At 44.8% G+C, this 22,069-nt stretch overlaps 1 protein-coding gene across 3 annotated transcripts in view; it reads left to right on the forward strand.

Moving 5' to 3' along the window:
- The window catches only part of TMEM232 (transmembrane protein 232), a 199,217-nt gene that overhangs the window by 50,534 nt on the left and 126,614 nt on the right, over positions 1-22,069 (forward strand). For all 3 annotated transcript variants that reach the window (XM_083151677.1, XM_083151676.1, XM_083151679.1), the window contains 3 exons: positions 5,194-5,366; positions 10,052-10,166; positions 18,754-18,973. In XM_083151677.1, coding sequence (XP_083007803.1) covers positions 5,194-5,366; positions 10,052-10,166; positions 18,754-18,973 — 508 coding nt within the window. The remainder of the gene's footprint in view (positions 1-5,193; positions 5,367-10,051; positions 10,167-18,753; positions 18,974-22,069) is intronic.

A 22,069-nucleotide genomic window follows, 5' to 3' on the forward strand; every position in this document is an offset into this window, starting at 1 on the left:
CGTGTACAAAACTTAAGGTGGCCATACACATGCAGATTTATCTGGCTGGTAGGAACAAAAACATGGTTATGCATGAGAGCAAATGACAGTTGACCATTTGCTTGGAAATGCTGGAAAACTGACAAACTGTCACTCATCCATAACCATGTTTTTGTTCCAACCAGACAGATCTGAAGATAAATCTTACTAGTGTATGGGCACCTTAAGTTTATTTGTAGTTATATCCAAGAGTACAGTACAAAAGTAAATCCATCTGCATCCAGTATAAAAATGACTGGAAGTCTATATACCTTTAATCTTTTATTATTGTATTTTTTTTTATAGTAAATTAATGTGATTCACACTTTTTCCTCAAGCCACTTGGCATCTAAGCAAATTACTTTTTCCACTTAATTTAGTTCAGGCTCTGATAGTAAATTAAAAGCAGCTTATATATCATGTTGGCAGCAATGCTTGCATTATTTTACCTATTTACTTTTCATTTTAATTCTGTTTTGTATACAGAAAGCGAGGAAGTAAATTCAACCCAAAGTTTATATAAAAAAAAATAAAAAAAAGTTGTCTTCTGTCACATAAGCTTTGTGAAGACAAATATCAAATGTTTCAAACAAAACAAACACGGTTTTATGATTGATTAGCAGTAACATTTAATTATTATTGTATTATCATGTATTACACACTTTTGGACAATTGAGGAGAAAGAGTTCAAGGACAAGTTCCTCCACTGCCTAGCAAGCGGGTAAGCACCGCCCACCTCCCTGCTGAACGCCCCCCCCGTATTCCATCTGTAACATGCAAGGGAATGTGTCGAGAACACCTCCCATCGCATCCGGCCGAAGGAAAAAAAATCATTGGATGGTCTTACCATACCATCGAATGACTTCTCTCCCCTCCGGAAATAAAAGTCAATGAAAACTGACTTTTATTTCTGCTGCTGTTTGATGAAAAGGGGGCGGTCATGGACATCATGTGATGTCAGACACCCACACTGAGCAGCCATCGGCCCGCTTGCATTCCTAGGGAAACCCCCAGCATTTCATGGGGATGTCCATAAAATGCTGGGTGTTTCCCTGCTCCGGCCTGCTGTCCGCCACCTGCCTTCTCTGGAGCGAATGGCTCGGTGAGTGTGAAACTCCCTGAACCCATTCACTCCCGGGGTCTGAACATACGCAAATATGCGCATGCGCAGACCCCCCCACGCAGGAGCCATGTTTGTATGTAAGAGCTCGCCTGCATATTTAGAACCACTCACTGTTACTTTCCCTATATGAGCCCATCCTGACAGTCATTTTGGGAATATAACCTCATTGTGTGCGGGTTCACAGCAACACATTGATGCATACACAATGCGAATGCAGCACATACACACTTAACCAATAATCGCTCAGTAATGTGAAACATTACCATTGTTATCCCTCAACCACACCAGCTGTTTATTATACCCCTTTTACACCGCCGAAAAATCCGGGTCAGCGGCGGGTCAGACCCGGATCATCGGCGGTGTAAATTGGGTATATCCGTGTCCATTTATACGGGTCCTCTACCCAGGTCCTGACCTGGGTAGAACCCGGATAGGACCCGTGTAAAGGCCGGTGTAAATGGTCCTGCTGCGGGTGCAGGCACCCGCAGCGGGTCCACAGCGTGCAGCACTGGGGAAGCTGTCCCCAGGAGCTGGGAGAAGGGGGTTGTCTGCGGCTGCTGAGGGGAGGTGGGGGTACCTGTCAGCCTGCGGTCGGAGCCGGAGGGGATGATGTGCGCTGCCGCCGCCGCTGCTGCTGATGAATCAGGCCCAATATCATACAACTGCGGGGGATGATGGTCGGAGCCTGAGGTTGGAGCCGGAGGGATGATGTACACCGCTGCTGCTGTACCACCCCCCGGCAGCCGGTCCCTGCGGCGAATGGACAGTCAGTGTCGGCGGTCCCTCCAGCGCATGGGAAATAGTACTAGTTCCTATGCGCCGGAGGGACCCCCACTACTGACTGTCCATTCGTCGCAGGAACTTCGCGGCTGCAGGGGGAGGTACAGCATCAGTGGCGCACATCATCCCCTCTGGCTCCGACCATCATCCCCCGCAGACCGCAGTTGTATGATATTGGGCCTGATTCACCAGCACATCATTCCCTCTGGCTCCGACCATCATCAGTCGCAGTTGTATGATATTGGGCCTGATTCAGAAGCAGCGGCGGCGGCGCACATAATCCTCTCAGGCTCCGACCTCAGGCTGACAGGTACCCCCACCTCCCCTCAGCAGCCGCAGAAACCTCCCTTCTCCCAGCACCCCAGGGGGCAGCTTCCCCCCTCTACTCCTTCAGAATTTTTATTTAAGTAGTATATATATATATATATATATATATATATATATATACTGTATATATAATGTTTTGCCTCCTGGAAACAAGCAATTTCACCCCCTTGGCAATGAGCAAGCATTTTTTTTTATGACATCCACAAGGAAAGGCAGTGCTGACCCAGGTTCAGTATAAATGGTGCAGACCCAGGTCCGACCCAGGTCGAAGTGCTGTGTAATACCCCTTTTACACCAACGAAAAACCCAGGTCGGACCCAGGTCAGTGTTGGTGTAAATAGGACCAACCCAGGTCCATTGACACTGGTCTCCTACCCAGGTCCTGACCAGGGTTGAACACTGGTCGGACCTGGGTCGTGAGCGGTGTAAATGGTCCCAACCCAGGTCGGGACATATGGGTAGTGCTGAAAGGATACCCGAAGCATGGGACGCCTTTCCGTAAGTCAGTATCATGCATTCCACAGTGCATTGCAGCAGCAGAAGACAGCAACCCGTGCGGACAGTGCACACAGGCTGCTACCTGGCACTCCACAGGTGGACCTGCCACAACCCTATCTGGCACTAGGATGCAGCGCTGTCAGGCAGTAGTGGGACCAAGAGCTTAAAGGAGGAGGGTGCGTGATGTGCCTCCCACTCCAGTGACTCAATTTTTTAAGGGATATATACTCTACCTACAGAAATCATTTATGTTTGTTTTGGGGGGGCTGGGGGGAGGGGTATGGATTGTATGGTCGACCTAAATATTGTCGACAGTCATAAGGTCGACATACTGCAAGGTCGACAGGTGTCTAGGTTGACATGGGATAAGATCGACAGGTCATCAGGTCGACACAAGCATTAGGTCGACATGCTCTAGGTCGACAGTCAAAAGGTCAACATGGGGTTTTTCGATGTTTTTTTTTTTTTACCCGAATGTCGACATAGTCGACATGGACACAGTTTTAAGTGTCCATGCACTCGGCACACTATTTTATTCTCCCACAATGCCCCAAGTGCAGTGATGGCTAACCTTGACACTCCAGCTGTTGTTGAACTACACATCCCAGCATGCCCTGCATCAGTTTTAGCATGGCCAAATAGTAAAACTTTAGCAGGGCATGCTGGGATGTGTAGTTCAATAACAGCTGGAGTGTCAAGGTTAGCCATCACTGCCCTAGTGGATATTAGGGCATGAAATACCGCCTGTCGGTATATGTCGGCTCATTAAACAGTGAAAAATCCTATGCCGACCTAATGCTTGTGTCGACCTAATGACCTGTTGACCTTGTCCCATGTGGACCTTGCAGTATGTCGACCTAGTGGTGTCGACCTAATGACTGTCGACCATCTTTAGGTCGACCAACTGACTGCTGCTGCAGGGGCAGAGGACTGGGGAGCACATGGGTGATGCTGCACTTTTATACCGCTATGTGCGCTTCATCACTGAATATAACTTTTTGACAAAATATTTTGCTAAATAAACCAACCAACATTTTTCAATGCTAACTTTTCATGTCTTTTAATTTTTATTTAAATCATTGAGGGAAGGTTGGATGGCAGTTTATCAGTCCTAAAATTGACATTTTTAATGTCATCCATAGGGAAAAGCAGGGCTGACCCAGGTTCAGTGTAAATGGTGCAGACCCAGGTCCGACCCAGGTTGAAGTGCTGTGTAAATGGGGTATGAAGCAGGGTCCGACCCTGGAAACTTCCATGTTCAAAGACCAGGGTCCGACCAGGGATTTTAGTGTAAAAGGGGTATAAATGGGGTATAAAGCAGGGTCAGACCCTGGAAACTCCAGCGTTCAAAGACCAAGGTCGGACCAGGGTTTTTGGTGTAAAAGGGGTATTACTCAGCTCTGTAAAGTTCTATTTTAGACAAGTTGTGGCTCCTAATTGGCTAAGCCCCTTTAAAGTTTTAGGTCTGGGAACTGTAGATGACGGCCTTGCATATATGAATAGAGTGTCTAAGAGGAGATACAAGTAGTGACAGGTGTATTATGGGAAGCCAAGGCAGAGTCAAATGCCGCACTGATGGGCAGCACTTACAGTTTACTCTTTCTCTCTATACAGATGTGGGTGCTGGATTCTGGGCCGTGTTTTGCTCCTTCTGACAGGAACTTGACAGTCAGTATTCAATGTATCGATTGTTGAGTGTCGGAAAGTCAGAAACCTGCAGCGGATTGACAAAAAAAATGGCTGTGAATTTGACAATCTGCTGCCATTTCCTACAAAACAGATCCGTCTTGTTTTAAAGTCGGATCTGTTTTGTCGGTATCTGCCTTCAATGCTGTCGGTAACGGCTGGGCTGCTAATCTTCGGAGTGATCACATAGCCGCCGCCCCGCCAGAGTGAAAACCCACCCCTGTGAAATTCTGTGAATTACTTAGCAGGGCTTGCGAAAAGCAGTTACAGCGATGATTCCCTTCAAATACATACGCAATCTGCTCATCATCAAATTATTTTTCCAGTGTGTGCAATCAGCGCATAGCCCAGGATTTACTCAGCGGCTGCGATAGAATCAGGCTGATCAAGGCCAGAGCAGATGTCACACATGCTCCCTGAAAATGCTTGGGCATGCCTGCGTTTTTCCAGGCACTCCTAGTAATTAACAGTTTACACCCTTGAATGCAGCTTCTGTCAATCACCTTGCAAACGAAGAAAAGAAGTAGCAAGATTTCACTGCAAGGAGGCCTTGCGCATGATTACTACGGGCAGTACACATACGCAGTTTATCGATAATCAGCTAGGCTGTGACAGCTCTGAACCAGGCCCTACGCCACAGAGTCCCTCCCCCCAAGGTGTGTGCAGCCTACAGCCATTATTAAGGATAATACTGGATAAGATGTAGCATTGCGTTTCTCTAGAGCTTTTTTATTCTGGCATCATGTTACTGTGTTTTGCAGAAAGAACAAGATTCTACAGACAAGCTGAGTTTGAATTCAGAAGCAGCTGACATAGACCCATTTCTTTGGCATTGTCTCCTGATTTGGCAGTGCATTCAAAATCATGGCACAAATTACAGCAATATTATTGAGCACCTCTTCATGCTGAAAGAACATCTCCATCAACAAAATTGGTTTGTATGAAATAGACATAATGGGGGAAATTTACTAATATGAATTCGTAATAAATAGGTGTATTCGTAGGCAGAAATACACCTATTTTTTACACATTTGTATTTTTGGGATTTACTATCCCAAAAATACAGCAATTCGTATTTTTAAAGATGGCACATTCATATTTGTATTTACAAATACGAATGTCTACACCATCGATAGAATACGACAGGAATCACCATTCAAAAAAAATGGTGGTTCCTGATTTACTAAGCAGCCGTATTGATAATACGGCTGCTACTTGGTGTAAAACAGGCACAAAAATACGACAGGAAAATACACCTTGATTGTCCTGTCGTATTTGCTTTAAGCCTGCACGGATCAGTCAGATCTGTGCAGGCTTTAGTGTAAAAAAAAAGGAAAAATAAATATTTTTTTTTTAAAAAAAAACAGCGTGGGGTCCCCCCCCCACAGCTGTAACCAGCACCAGGCTGAAAGAGCCGGGGCCGGTAATTAAAAATCAGGGAACCCGAAAAATAGGGGTTCCCTGATTTTTAACAACCAGCCCCAGGATCCAGGTCCGGGGCTGGTTCCCAAAATACGGGGGACAAAATGACTAGGGGTCCCCCGTATTTTAAGAACCAGCCCCAGGCCAAACCAGCCAGCAGGGTAATGCCACAGCCGAGAGGATACTTTTTATACAAGTCCCCCCGGCCAAAGCATTCAGCCCTCTGACCAGTCAGCCTGGCCAGGGGCCCTGGGGGAGTGGGGACCCACCCAATAAAGGGGTCCCCCCCCCTCCAGGACTTACCTGACCAGGCTGAAGCCTGGTGCTGTCCCCGGTGGCCCTGTGCGGTGGCCACCGGGCTGATACTGGTGTAAAAAATAGATGAATAAATTATTGTTTTAAACTGTGGAACTATGAGTCCCAGCAAGCCTCCCCCGCAAGCTAGGACTTGGAGAACCACAAGTCCCAGCCTGCGGGGCATTAAAGGGCCTGCTGGGTCTTGTAGTTCCACAGTAAAAGAAATAGTTAAATAAATACACACTGACACCTGAAAAATAAAAGTTTAATACATACATTACACACACACTGATACTTACCTATCTTGATCCCGTAGGTAGGTCCCAGAGTCTTGATCCGGTGCCTTGTCCTGGTTCGGTTCCGGATCCATGTCGTCATTCTTCAGCATGTCGATCTTCATGTCGGTGTCGGCGTCCGGTCCGGGGTCCGAAGAAATCCATGGTGGACCTGTGGAAGGAAATTCTACTCACCCAGGTCCTCCATGGAAGTTCTTCTGGCTTGATCCGACGTAGTCCAGGGCTTCTTCCTTCTTCTTCAAGCTGCCGCCGACTTCGGCAAGCTCCCCGCTGCGGACTGTTAGAGGCGCAGAGATCCTTCCTCCTCTGCGCCTCTACTCAGAATGAATTCTGGCCAATCAGGAGCCGACTTTCTTGGCTCCTGATTGGCCGCTGATTGTAGATTATGGTAAAAGAACATAATGAAAAATTAGCCAGCTTTAATATCAGATATTAATAAATAGACTCCTGAATCTAGTAAAGTTGTTTCGAAAAGATATTTTACTCGTCATGTTGTGAACTTTTCTTCACCTTCCATAAAGTTTATCTTTCATCTTGCATTTACGCTTTTAGATTTTGTTCTCTCATCTCCAGTGCAGCTTCTGATAAAATAGAACGATAAACAGAAAGACAAACAGATGTTGCTCTGAAACAGGGATCAAATTTTAGCATAATTATGTCTATATATATTCTAAATGGCAACTAATTTTATATTGTTAGAATGCAAATAGAACTGTCACAAAGCAAGTGGAGAATTATAATAGAAAAGCTTTTCTGTACTTTATTGTTTTGTTCTGTACTATCTCCATCCTACCTGATGAGTCCTTGTAGCACTATACTGTATCTAAAAATTGTAATTATTATTATGTAACAATTTCTTGTGTTCGATCAATGATCTGCCCTCGGATGTGTGTTTAAAGTTCTGATTGTTCAGTCATTTTAGACTCATGGGGGCTGATTCAGATCCGTTTGGAGGGCTGCAAATTTGCATGAATGCACAGGCACACGGTATGCTGTGTGCATGCATGGGGTCTCCTTGCCAATGAACCATTCAAAGGCTAGCCTTTTCTAGCCATATGCAAGGTGAGTGACAGGCATCGGGTGTTTGGGGGAGGAACGCCAGCGTTTTCCGGGATTGGAGTGGGAGTGTGGTGATACACGGGCGGAATACACTCTTTCCGCCATCCCTGCATACTGTTTCCCAGGTGGCGGGTCCGGCGATATGGGTGCTGCAGCCGCAAATTAGCAAGTTAATGCGGCAGCCCAGCAGCGGGACTTGGGCCTGTGGGTGCTCATCAATTTCCGTGGATGCTTGGGCCCTTGAGCACCCATAGAATCAGTGCCTATGCTCAGCCGTGCTACCCGGCCCCGGGAAACGCATTGGGGGGGTTAGTGAGCGCTAACCCAAAAAAACTTGCCCAGTGAAGCGGTTAAATATATGATCAATATTTATCTACAGCATGTTTAAATTGCTTTACTGTACTTGACTCTACCACCTCTGGTGGTAGACTATTCCACTTATCCACTACTCTCTGTGAAGTAATTCTTCCTCAGATTTCCCCTGAATTTTCCTCCCTCTAGTATCAGTGCATGTCCTCGTGTTCTGTTGCTCCTCTTCTGTTGCTGTTACCTGTACCTTTTTAAAACCCTTGATATATTTGAAAGTTTCTATCCTGTCCCCCCTTTCCCTTCTCTGCTCTAAACTATTATATTAAGATCTTTTAGTCTTTAGTCTTTTAACATTGACATGACACGGCCACACCTGTGTGCACCTCTGAACAAGCACTGTATCGTTAACTGTTATGGGGCGAATGTATCCTCCTCTTTTAGTTCTATTGTGGCCAGTGGCGTAACTACAAATTTTGCTCCCCCCTGCAAAAAAAATCCTGGTGCCCCCCCCTTTTCACTAACGTTTCCCACTGCCGCCTTTAATGATACCCCGTACGTCTTTATAAAGTCAGTGTCACCTCTACAGGAGCATGCTCCAGCTCCTAGTCTCAGCAGCAGCCCCAGTACCAGGCCAGCATCTACAGTAAAAATACCAACAGCTCCACAGCAGCCACAGTGCCTGCCCCAGCGTCTGCCAGTACAGAACTAGCAGTGCCACACACATTGGGACCATTTTACCTTTGCCATGGTATCGTTGTCAGCAGCGCCAGTGATTACTAGTAGACGGGGTGCTGGGTCTGCTGAAGCTGCTTCTGAAGTCTTGACTTCATCTCCATCCGAGTTGCATCCAACCCGCCGCGTTTGAGACCCTGCGCGGCCCAGCGTGCACCTGGTGGAAGGGGGGGGGGGGAGGAGGCGAGCAGCGTGCACCCGGTGATAGGGGGAGCGGCAAGCGGCATGCACCCGAGTGCTTTCACATCGTGGTGGGGGGGGGCGAGGTGGCGAGCAGCGTGCACCCGGTGATAGGGGAAGCGGCATGCTCACACAGGATTCTTGGAGCGCCATGACCCTGCGCCCCAGTGGCGCCGTCTCCCCCCCGCGAACGCTTGGGCTGCGGACCCCAAGTTACGCCACTGATTGTGGCAGATAAAACCCTCCAGTGCTGATGAAGTTTGCCACAATTATGCCCCAACGTGCATGCATAGTTTTTATTCACAAATAAAGCTGCAGTTTCATACACATATAAAGAAACAACTATTTCAACTATTTCAGGATTCAGGATATGTGCAGGTTGGCACCAGCAGAATATACAGTATACCTGGTTATGCCATGCATGGGTATCAAACCATGCTAATGTTTATAGCAATTTGTTTTTCATATACAATGGTCCTTATTCACATCTGATCACAGTACAAATTTGTTCTCAAAATGGGCAAAACCATGTGCACTGCAGGTGGGGCATATGTAACATGTGCAGAGAGAGGGGGGTGTGTTGAAACTGAAATCTAAATTGCAGTGTAAAAATAATGCAGCCAGTATTTACCCTGCACAGAAACAAAATAACTCCCCCAAATCTAACTCTCTCTATACATGTTACATCTGCCCCACCTGCAGCACACATGGTTTTGCCTATTTCATGAACAAATGTGTACTGTGACCAGATCTGAATAAGGGCCAATATGCATCAGCAGATCTGTTGCTGAGTATTTCAAGTAGTTCATCAACAGATCTCTGTCAGTGGCTTGACTTGTGTTGTGTTCCACTGACACTCTCCACACGTTTATCTTTCTGTCAGACTTCTCTACACCTTATTATTGTATTCTGAGCTTCCATAATTTATCAAGTGTGTAAGTAGAAGAAAATTATGTTTGACAGTCATCTGGGAAATAAATACATAGGATTTTTTTTATTACTTAATGTGCCATCTGTGTTATGTAGCGAGGATGACTTCTAAATAATTGAAACCACTGCATATTAAAAATTGAAATTGTGATTCATTAAATGGAGCTAACAAGTGATCCTCCCTCTTAAGAAGTAGAATGTAGGAACATTCCCAAATACCCAAGGGCTCTAAAATTTGCTTTAATGTAAACTTAATATTGCTCTAAATTTACACTGATTGAGAAGCTTCTGGACATAAGACAACATTTACAGCTCCAACACTTTTATGCTGTAATAAATACTACTTGGATTGCGGATTATTTTATTTATTGACATTGTTCGGTTGCTTTTATAGGTTGGATTCACTTCTAGCCTTATTCATCTTGGGAGAAGCTGCAAAATTAGAAATCTCCTGTTTAAGAGTACTATTGGAACTTGGATGCGACTTCATGACTCATTTACAAGAGCAGGTATAGTGATTCTGTGAGCATTTGTAATAAAACCTCCAAATCATGAATAAGATGGCGGAAGCTGCAGATGTCACTTTTCTGGGCTCCCTGATATCCATTTTTAAGATGTCCAGAAAGCTTGCCCCACTGTGTATAAGATGGTTGTTTCTTTCCCATAAGATGCAGGCCCAAGCCAAGGCTTGACCAGAGAACAGGGAAATTATATAAGCTGTGTTCTTTATGTAGGGAAGTCGGTGGCCAGTGTATTAAACACTGGTTCATAAAACCTTAGACAATTTTGGGGTCTCCATAAAACCTCAGGGGCTTAGGTATACACAGACAATGGCGTAACTACTGTAAGGCAGCCCCAGCAGCTGCTTGGGGGAGCAAGCAGAAGTGGGGTCTGTGTGCGCGCCGGCACCCGCTCGACGCACTGACATGCTGCTGCCTCCCTCTGCGCACTGACTGAGCACTGGAGGCGAGTCAGCCACAGCGCGGGTGCGGCCATGGCAGACACGACAAATACCCCCACTGATTCAATTGACTGTACACAGAGCTGGCTATTGGCTACTGTGTACAGGATGGGCGGGATGGCGGATGGGTGTGCTAGGGTGGCCTAGGATGTGTCGGAGCCAAGGGAAGCAGCAGTGTCTCTTCCTCTCTCCTGCTTTAGCTTGTCCGTTATGCGTGTGACGTCATCACGTCACACGCTGGGGAAACACGCTGGAGAGGAGCCTGGGGGAGCAAAATTTATAGTTACGCCACTGTCCACAGCTACAGCAAGGCTCCTATAGTTTGGGCCAGAACAGCAGGAGGTAAATCAGGCTGTGCCTAAAACAGTTGAATAACATCAACCTACTACACATGAGTATGCACGTAATGTACTGCACAATCTTGGTCTGATCTTTAGTCGTATGTCTCTACTCTGTTAAGAATGTGTTCTAGTAGTTTCCTGACCAGAGGTATCTGTAAGGATATATCTCTAGCCCCTCGATGTGATAAGCCCCTTAGGTACCCGTGAGAATGTAACTTAACACTACACACCAAACACACGGTGGCGAGTTAAGAAACACTCTGGTTTATTAGGAGATTAACAACATCTTAAAAAGGCAAAAATACATGGGAGTATACAAGTATATGTTACATTCTTATTGGTCTGTTAATAGTTGCTGGGCAGATTCAACAGGGGGCATACAAGATATCATACACAAGAGAATGGGTAGCAGAGGGGGGGGTTTCCATTATAAGGGAGTTTATGCATGAACATACTGCATACCGAAACCAAAGGGGGGAGTAGAAACTCCGTATCGAAAGATAAGGCATGCTTAGGCTTACAATGTATGACCTTGCACGTAACTATAGTAAGGACAGTCTACGTGCCATTTCTCATATGCTACATGGATTCCTAATTTTAACCCTTCAATCCCCTCTTAGAATCATGAATTTAGATGATATGATTCTTCTTACTAAACTCCTTATTTCTGTGTTTAGCAAGATATTGCTTGTAGCCTTCAGGGGAATTTGCGTGTGCAGGGGCAATGGATTCATACATAAGGGTGTTCTCAATACCTTTGGTAGCAAGCTTCCTAACAACATGGTATAATACAAAAAAAAAACAACAACACAGATAATAGTAAGAATAATCAATATATAGATTCCTAACTGAACAAGGGCCTGTTCTATACCATTTGGGTGACCATTCTTATTACATCCCTATGTCCATCGTTTGGAGACACAGGGGTTAATGGTACAAAAGTCTATCTGGTAGGCGGCTACCTCGGTATTGAAAGAATTGTACCAGAAAGCGTATACGCCTGCCTTTTCAGTCATGTCCACTTCAGTTTTTGTGCAAAGGTATCTGGCAGACAAGAATTAATGGAATAATATACGTTATCCACCATCGTCCAGAATCCTGGAATGACTTCATCTGTTGGTGAATCGTCTTCTCCATCATGTAGGAGGTCAGGGCTGTCTGCCCCCGTTAGTACCTCGCCTTGTTGGGGGTCAGAGTTGTCTACTCCCGTTAGTACCCCTTCCTTGATCTGTTCTCTATCCGGGTCGTTACTCGGGACTTTCTTCGCTCTGGATGCGTGTATCCACGTCGGGCCTTCTTCAGTTAAGACAGCCGTCCTGGTTACTGCTATGACTTCCGTCTCTGGACCATAGGTGAAATCTCCTGGACCTTTATTCCTGGGGAGAACCTTCACAACGACTTTGTCTCCGACCTGAAAAGGATGTGTTGATTCCTGTGGATTAAAAAGATTTTTACGTACAACATCATTTTCAATTTCACTCAGTCTGGTCATGAGGGATCTGACATACTCTTCTCTAATTTGTTCTAGATCACCTTCCTGTACTACTAGTGGTTTCTTAGCCCAGGGTGTGGGGAAAAGTCTTCCTATTAGTATTTCAAAAGGTGAATAACCCAGAGTCTGTTGGGGGGTCATTCTAATTTCTGCTAGGATAATGGGGAGGGTTTGTTTCCATTTATTAAATGTTCCTCCTGTTGCTTTCCTAAGTTTATCCTTTAAAGTCCTATTCATCCTCTCCACTATCCCTGAACTTTGAGAATGATAGGGAATGTGAAATTTCCACTCTATTTGAAGTGCTTTCACTAAAGCTTGTGTGATTTTTTGCTGTAAAGGCAGTGCCTTTGTCGCTATCTATCTGCAGCGGGCATCCCCATCTAGGGATAATTTCTTGGGTTAGAATTCTTGCTACAGTTTTAGCATCTTCTGCTTTTGTTGGGAATGCCTCTGGCCATGGTGGAAACATATCCACTATAACCAAAGCATACTCCTGTTTTGTACCTTTGTTAGGTATATGTGTAAAATCAATTTGCAAATGTGTGAAAGGAGTAGTTGGGTACTCCAGGTGTTGATGCTTTGCTTTCATTGGGTTATTAGGGTTGTTGCGCAGACAGGTAATACATCTGCTAATGTACTAATCTACCAATGTTTTAGCATCTGTGATATAAAAGTCTTTGCTCAAAAGTATAGCTGTGGTGATTTTGCTATGATGTCCTACCCCATGGTAGTGAGCAATGAACAATGGGGCGCTTGATTGTGGTATGCATGGCTTCCCCTCTTTGCAGATCAATCCTGTTATAGGATTTTTCTGCAATATTGGAAATAACCAGTCATCCAAGTCTTTTTGTGATGCTGAGCTTTGTAGTTCAGTGATCAAATTTATCTTTCTACATTTGGCAAGCTCTTGTGAGCGCTATGAGTTCTGCAGCTTGTGCTGATTGATATGGAATGGGTCTCGCTTCTAAAATGTCATTTGGGAGGCGTACCACTGCGTAGCCTGCCTGATATGTCGAGTCATTGGGTCTACTACAAGAACCATCCACAAATACATGGTCAGAACCTGGTATTGGTACAGGGGAAATGTCAAGTCTAGGGGAGGTCTCTGACTCTATTGATGCAGAACAGTCATGATCGTCAGGAATGTCATCCTGGGGGCCCTTTAGTCCTAAAAGTGCATTTAGAATGGGTGCGGGGCCTGAGGATGCGTTTGCATACTTAATGGTGAGTGAGGGGCTTCCTAACAGCAGTACCTCATATCCACTAAGTCTTTGGGCTGACATGTGTTGTGTGTGCAATCCCTTAAGTAGGGCTACCACATTGTGGGTTGTGTGGAGAACAGTGGGTGCTCCTAAAGTGAGTGTGGTTGCCATCTCAGTCACCATTGCACAGGCCGCCAGTGCCCGAAGACAGGCAGGCATTCCCTGGACCGACACAGGCATTACTTTAGAAAAGAATGCAACTGGGCGCAGCTTACCTCCGTGTTCTTGTGTCAGCACACCCGCCATGGTTTTACATTTGTCCCTTGCATATAAATGAAATGGTTGTACATAGTTTGGGAGGGTCAATGCCGGACTTTTCATCAACATACATTTAAGGCGTTCATATGCATTTAACATTTCTTGTGACCATTGTATCTGTTTAGGTTTGTCATTGAGTGTGGCTTGTCTCAAAATGTTATCATAGTAGGAACAGTCAGAAATCCACTGTCTGCAATAGTTTATCATTCCCAGAAAAGACAGCATTTCTTTCTGAGTGGCTGGGCGGACCAGACCCAGTACAGACTGACTTTCCTTTCTCCCTTTGTCAAGACAAAACCTAAATAATCAACATTCCTTTTTGCACCATTGCATTTTTGTTTTTTTGACACTTTGTGCCCACATTCACAGAGCCAGTTTAACAGTGATATACCATCCTCTCGGCATGCCTCCTTTGTTGAACTACAGATAAGCAGATCATCTGCACACTGTAGCAGGACTGAACCATAGGGGGGGTGCCAGGGGGTTAATGTGGCTTGGAGCACGATGCTGTACACAACAGGGGAGTCAATATACTCCTGTGGCAGTCTGCATCATGTTAACTGCTGGCCTCAAAAGAAAATGCAAATAACAGTTGTGTCTGGGTGTCCACAGGTATGCTAAAAAATGCATTTTTTCAAATCGGTTACTGAGAAATAGGCGGCATCTACAGGGATGGCTGAGATGGGTGAGTTTACAGGTACAATGGGTGCAATGGGAACAATTAATTGGTTTATTGCTCTGAGGTCCTGTTGACCATATCTGAGGATTTACAGTGTCTAATTCTGTGTTTGAGTCAGAACTGTCAGTCATGAGCAAGTGTGGTGATGAAACATCAATTCCTTTTCCTGCTTCTGATGGACTGATTGTGATTTCTAGCACAGAGAGAAGATCTCTGCCTAGCAAATTGATTGGGCAGTCAGGTATTACAGTAAATTCATGTTTTCCCATGTCATGGCCCTTTAAAGTCTGTCCCTGCCAGTTAATCTGAAATCTGGGGTTGTCTCTTGGTCTGGGTTGGCTGGGCTGCATGGGGTTACTGACCTGTCGGGGTTTGTTTTAAGGGAACGGACAGTCTCTAGCCCAATGGCTATCCCTTTCACAGTTATAGCAGCTTGTCTGCCTGTTGGGTGGGGGTCCCGCAGGAGCCCTCTGAGGTAGTCTGTCTCTAGGAGGACGGAATGGTTTATTCTGTCTCCTAGGATTGTTTTGATTTTGGAAGCGTATGAACGGGGTATGTGATGGTGTGACAGTGTTTCTTTTAACTTCAAAACAACCTGCTGCTTCCTTTTCATACAAATGTTTTTTTTAAAATCCTTCACTGTATCAGAGGTCCAAGTTGAAACACTCTGCTTCACAGCGAGGATATGTGTCGGCAGCAGATTATTAATGAAAGTGGAAACAAGTAAATTATCATTATGCAGAAGCGGCAGACCTGCTTCCTCGGTCCAGCACTTCTTGAATCTCTTCCAGAAATTTGTCACTGTTTCTGACACTTTCTGTTTACAACTTACAGCTATGGGGAGAGATGAGCGTGCTTTAAACACTTCATTCATATGTGCAGCAAGTTGATCCCACATAGCATCTATGCCTTCTTGTGTGTTAAGTGGGTAACCTACAGCTGTTTGTGTGACTGAGGGTACACTGATAAGTGGAACTTTTTCCCAGTCCCATCCATTGTAATGGTCAATTATACCATCAACAATGAGTCTCATATCTTCTTGGGTAAAGCTGCGTCCTTTGCATGCTTTCTTTAAATATGTTATGCATCCTATTGGTGTTATTATTGGTTTGGGACAATTTTTAATTATCCTATCTATCCCGCTAAATTGTCTACTCAAGGGTTAATGAAATAGTAATTTGTGGGGGAGACACTGGCAACACATTCTTTACATGTCTCTCCTGGTAAAGGCGGGGAATATTCTGTTTCTTTACTCTGATGTGATCCCATAATATAACAGTCTGTCAGTCAATATGGTCACAATAATATCTGTCACAAGTCAAGTCGCAATTGTACTTAAAATTACTTTAAACAAAATGACATTCAGTAGCCAAATCCCTTTGCAAATCTACTTAGAATCGCTCTAAACAGTAATGACACTCAGTGGCCGTACACTTACCACCCGTCTACTGAGTATCCTTAATACAAAATATACAGTACAATTGTATATAAGACAGACAGAACACTTCAGCGTACGTGCACTTACCACCCGTCTACTGAGTGTTTAAACAAATACACAGTTGCAACATTAACAGACAAACATGTACATACATATATTTAGGCGATCAAATCGAGGGGGTTGTGGATCCCTGATCCACCACGGTATCCCAGATACCAAACTATGGCGCCTTTAAATTTTCCTCAATCAACTACGTAATCTCAAGTCCCGGACTTGAATTACCTTTATTACGTGTTCCCTGAACACGGTCTCGTATCACGTGTACCCTGAACACGGTTTTGTCTCACGTGTTCCCTGAACACGGTTTTGTCTCACGTGTTCCCTGAACACGGTTTTGTCTCAGTTCAGTTTCAGCGTTTTGGCTGCAATTCCACGGCAGAAAAGACAGACAACAAAATTCTCTATCTTACCGCGTAGGAGACAGTCAAGCTGATCCCGGACTCAGCCCCCAGATTGTAAGGATATATCTCTAGCCCCTCGATGTGATAAGCCCCTTAGGTACCCGTGAGAATGTAACTTAACACTACACACCAAACACACGGTGGCGAGTTAAGAAACACTCTGGTTTATTAGGAGATTAACAACATCTTAAAAAGGCAAAAATACATGGAAGTATACAAGTATATGTTACATTTTTATTGGTCTGTTAATAGTTGCTGGGCAGATTCAACAGGGGGCATACAAGATATCATACACAAGAGAATGGGTAGCAGAGGGGGGGGGGGGTTTCCATTATAAGGGAGTTTATGCATGAACATACTGCATACCGAAACCAAAGGGGGGAGTAGAAACTCCGTATCGAAAGATAAGGCATGCTTAGGCTTACAATGTATGACCTTGCACGTAACTATAGTAAGGACAGTCTACGTGCCATTTCTCATATGCTACATGGATTCCTAATTTTAACCCTTCAGTATCTATGTTTGTGGCCAAAGCATACTGCCAAAACTTCTAAGGCTGGTTAGTATGGATGTAAGGCATACTTATAGGATTTGCTAATACCCAGAGCAGAAGTGTGAGTATAACGCATCAATCATTTATATCAAGGAGCTTGGGCTTTGCTGCACAAGTTGCACAGGTCACAGCCCTCTCACTGGGTTAATATTTAGGAGGCTGGTAAACACTGGAAGCACCGAAAGTAGTGAGATTAATTCCCATGTGGTGAAGTGGAAGGAATTCACCAGGAATGGTCAGATCCACATAGACAATACAGCTTGACAAGTTCAGAATACTGGAAACAGTAAAGGTACTGTATGGAGTCTAATATTCTGGCACTAAATAGTGCTTAGAAACGTACTTTTATAGGTATGGAGATTCAAACCGGATTTCAAATGTGATGTCTGAGTCTAAGTCTTTTACACTACCTGTGGCATTGTCCATCTGGGCCAATACAGCATGAGTCATAGCTAAACAAAGGGTACTTATGTAGTATCTGGGCGTCCGATTTTGTGATTGTATGCCTTACCTTAAGGCATACAATCAGATGCGATTCGATGCGATGCGATTTTGCATAGGATTCAATGTTAAGAAGGTCCTGTTCATTTCCCCACTATCCAAGTGGGCATAGAGTTGATTTTATATAGCGTGGCGAGCGCAGCGAGCCACCGAGCCCGAAGCGTGGCGAGCGAAGCGAGCCCCGCGAGAGGACGCATATTTCTTAAAAAGTATTCTGTGTCCCCTCGCGGGGCTCGCTACGCTCGCCACGCTTCGGGCTCGGTGGCTCGCTACGCTCGCCACAGGTTTATATCCAACTCCATGCCCACTTGGATAGTGGGGAAAGGAAAAGGACCCCTTTTTCCCATTGAATTCTATGTTAAAATGGACTCAGACCATTTTAACATTGAATCCTATGGAAAAATCTTGACCATCGCATCGCATACGATTTGGTCGCATGCGATGCGATGCGATCCGATTTCTAAATCGGACGCCCAGATACTACATAAGTACCAAACAAAGTGCTGAGTTTCTTATACAAGAAATACAGAAAATGATACTGTACTAATAAAATCTAATATAAAGTTGCTTAGAACTATAACCTTTTTAATTACCTCCTGTGACATGAAAATTCGTAAGACATTTTCATCTCACAAGGCATACTCCATGGCAAGACTGAGCACAGCAACAAAATGCAAGGTACTTATACTGCATCAGCAAGGTTTCTCCCAGGCAAAGATTTCAAAGCAGACTGGGGCTTCAAGATGTGCTGTTTAAGCTCTTTTGAAAAAGCATAAAGAAATAGACAATGCTCATGACTGTAGACACAGTGGTCGGCCAAGGAAACTTGTGCATCAGATGAAACACACTTCATGCTTACTTCCCTTCGAAAACAGAAGATATCCAGCCTCTAACATTTTACCCTGGCCCTGCAGACCTGCTTATGACTGATCCCGGGACGGTACAACTGATTTGAGGCACAGTCTAATATCTCAGAGGGGACATATTGGTCTTCCTGCTCTGGCCTGTTGGGAAATTGGAATGAAATAGAAAACATTGCAAATACAGTATGAGAGGTTTTATTTTTTACCATACCTTTTGAACCACTCATATAATATAGCTAAAGTGAAAATGTACATTGTATTTATTCTTTCAAAAATTGTCTTCACAGTCTTCAAACCATACAGGGAGCAATTTATCCCAATGGCCTTGGCAAGTTATCTGTGGATACACTTCAGTGCTTGCTGACGTTTGCTTGCATGGGACTACATCAGATATCCAGAAGTATGCATTTATTGGCTTCTTGAGTGAGAGCACTGTGCATGAGGGAAGCAAGGAAGCCAGTTTACATGGCTTATTACATTTTAATCCTCCAAATACGTCACATTCTAGTAAGTAGACAGTTATTTTTTAAAGAAATTTACGTGGTAATCTGGTTACTAGTACTATTTTGATATGTTACAAATTCTTTCTAAATACCAATGGCAGGATCCGATACGATTTCCCGGCGGTCGGGATCCCGGCGGTCGGAATCCCGACACTGGAATCCCGACCGCCGAAATCCCGACAAGGGGGGGACATGGATCGCCCCCCCTTGCGGGCTCGCTGCGCTCGCCACGCAGCGGGCCCGGTGCCTCGCTACGCTCGGCACGCTATTTTATTCTCCCTCTATGGGTGTCGTGGACACCCACGGAGGGAGAAAGTTTCGGGATTTCGGCGGTCGGGATTCCAGTGTCGGGATTCCGACCGCCGGGATCCCGACCGCCGGCAAATCAACTGCATCCCCAATGGCAGTAGTCTGTCTACTTATACCCCTTTTACACCAAAAGGTCTTCCGACCTTTCCATACCCCCACTATCCACGTCGGCGTGGAGTTGATTTTACATAGTGTGGCGAGCGCAGCGAGCCACCGAGCCCGAAGCGCGGCGAGCGCAGCGAGCCCCGCGAGGGGACGCGGACTACTTTACATGTATTGCGCTCGCCACACTATATAAAATCAACTCCACGCCGACGTGGATAGTGGGGGTATGAAAAGGTCGGAGGACGCGTACCGCTGCCGCTCGCCATGCTTCGGGTTGGCATCAATAGTGGGGTGGCGTTAACAATGGGGGGGCCATTTCACCCATGAGGGGGGGTTAGCAATTAAAATTGGGGTTTTGGGGGCTTTTTACATTGATTCCAATGTAAAAATCTCGTCGATCGCATCGATTGCATCATCTCATGCATCTTATGCCGCACAAACACATAAGATGCATGAGATGCTTGAGATATCAGCCCCACACATACAATCTAGATCGTGGGCGCCGTGCTAGGAAAGCAGTACCTTTTCTTCCACCACTTTGAGGCCATATATATATTTTTACTACTCTTATTATTTTTAAAACTAATTATATTTTCATAGAAAAAAATATATTTAATGTTTTAATTATTTGTATGTAAAAAGCATGTGTAATATTTTAAGATGAAGCTATTAAATGGAACAAATACAAAAATGATATTGATATAATATATCTTAGGCGAGTATTGCAAAATGAAAATAAAATGCATTGTTTTATTGGTAAATGAAAAGAACATATTAAATTCTATACATCACTTTACCCTAAGTGGACACTTAATAGGTATGCGGTTTAATCATTGCATAGAAATCTTTTGTAAATGTACCTCTGGGTGGTTTTATGATTTGTAAAGAAAGTAAATCATTTTAATATAAAAAGCCATTTAAACAGAATATCATTAAATGCTTTCCCATTATCTTTTACACATTAGACCTTTGGTCTGACATCTCCTCTAGAGTCTTCAGCTTTCCATCTTCTGTTTAGCAGAGTCGCACGCTCACATTGGTTAAAGGCCCATACAGCAGCTTAGTTTTGTAGTTTGAGCTGCTTTCAGCCCAAAAGCCACTCAGTGTGTACAGGGCAGCGATGACTGGTGAGCGCTGATGTGTGCTCCATCATCATCCCCAGCCACTGCTGCTCATCTGCTGGTGTTACAAACAGATGAGCAATGGGGTGGATGGCTTTCCATAGTGTCCTGCTATGGAAAATCATCTACCCCTGGGAAAAATCGCTTAGACGGGCGAAAATGTGCATACACACTGAGCGATTTTCAGCCCAGCAATTTAACCATCATCGATCTTCAAACATGCTGGGCAAAATGGCCCAGTGTGTATTATACTTGCCTACTTTTGAAAACTAGTTTCAGGGAGATTATAATTGGTAAAATAATTTTGCACAGCGCCCCATTGAGGGGACCCATCATGCTTCACCCACAGGGCATGTCTAGTTCCATATATGGAGAGATTGTGAAAAGAGATTGTGAACGTGGCACCTAGAAGCGTGGGTGTGTAATTTAAATTTAATTATATCCAAATGTAGATGAACCCCAAAGCCGTTAGCAAGAGTTACTATACTTGGTAAAGTGCTAGGAAATGGTGCGGATGATTCAACGTAAATGTATCTATCTCTCATTCCTTTTTTCCCCAAATATTTAACAGTGTAATGTGGACTAGGTGACATGAGGGAGAAATGCTAGACTAATGAGGGAGAGAGGGAGATTGCTGATATCTCCGGGAGTCTCCTGCAGAATGCAGGAGGGTAGGCAACTATGGTGTGTATGGACCTTAAGACCTCTGAAAATATTTTCCTCCACTTCATTTTATCCTTAGCGAAATCTGATATTTATTGTCTTTTCTATTAGGTACATACTGTAGGGCCTGGTTCAGACTGGGTTCTAGTTTTGGAAATCCTTGCAAAACTACAACCTGCGGTTGCAGCCAGCAGTGGACCGCCCAGCGCATGTCAAGGCCGCCTCACATGCCAGGTCCCACTCAGCGATTTACCCACAACATTTTACAAAGCGAATGTATTACACAGTACTGGCTGCCCCCTGGCTGTGCAGCCACCCTGGCCTTCCCCCCAAGTGGGCTGGACACACCTGCATTGTCCAGGCTGCTCACAAAAAACAGTTGGTCGTCGCCCCCAAATGATCAGTCGCCAACTGTAGTCACATTGTCGTTGCCCTCGTTCACTACTTAAATAAGTGCTTGTTCACATGAACTGGCGCAGCAATGCTCCGCATGGGTATGGATCATTAGGTCACCACAATGTTGGTCGACAGTCATTAGGTCGACACCATTAGGTCATCATGCGTTTAGGTCCACATGAGTCTAGGTCGACATGTAGGAAGGTCGACATGGATTAGGTCACAGGGTCATTAGGTCGACATGGCCATTAGGTCGACATGGCTAACCTTTTGACAGTCAAAATGTCGACATGGGGTTTTTCACATTCTTTTGTCCTGGCTTTCGACACAGTCGACATGGACACAGAAATGTAGCACCGCGTCCCCTTTGGACACGGTGCCTTGCTACGCACGGTACACTATCTTATTCTCCCACCACGCCCTAGTGGATGGTAGGGCATGAAATACTGCCTGTTGGCACATGTCGGCTCCTAAAATATGTGAAAAAACCTAACCCATGCCGACCT

Source organism: Crinia signifera, chromosome 1, assembly GCF_055691185.1.
Source record: "Crinia signifera chromosome 1, ASM5569118v1, whole genome shotgun sequence".
In the NCBI taxonomy this organism is placed as follows: domain Eukaryota; kingdom Metazoa; phylum Chordata; class Amphibia; order Anura; family Myobatrachidae; genus Crinia; species Crinia signifera.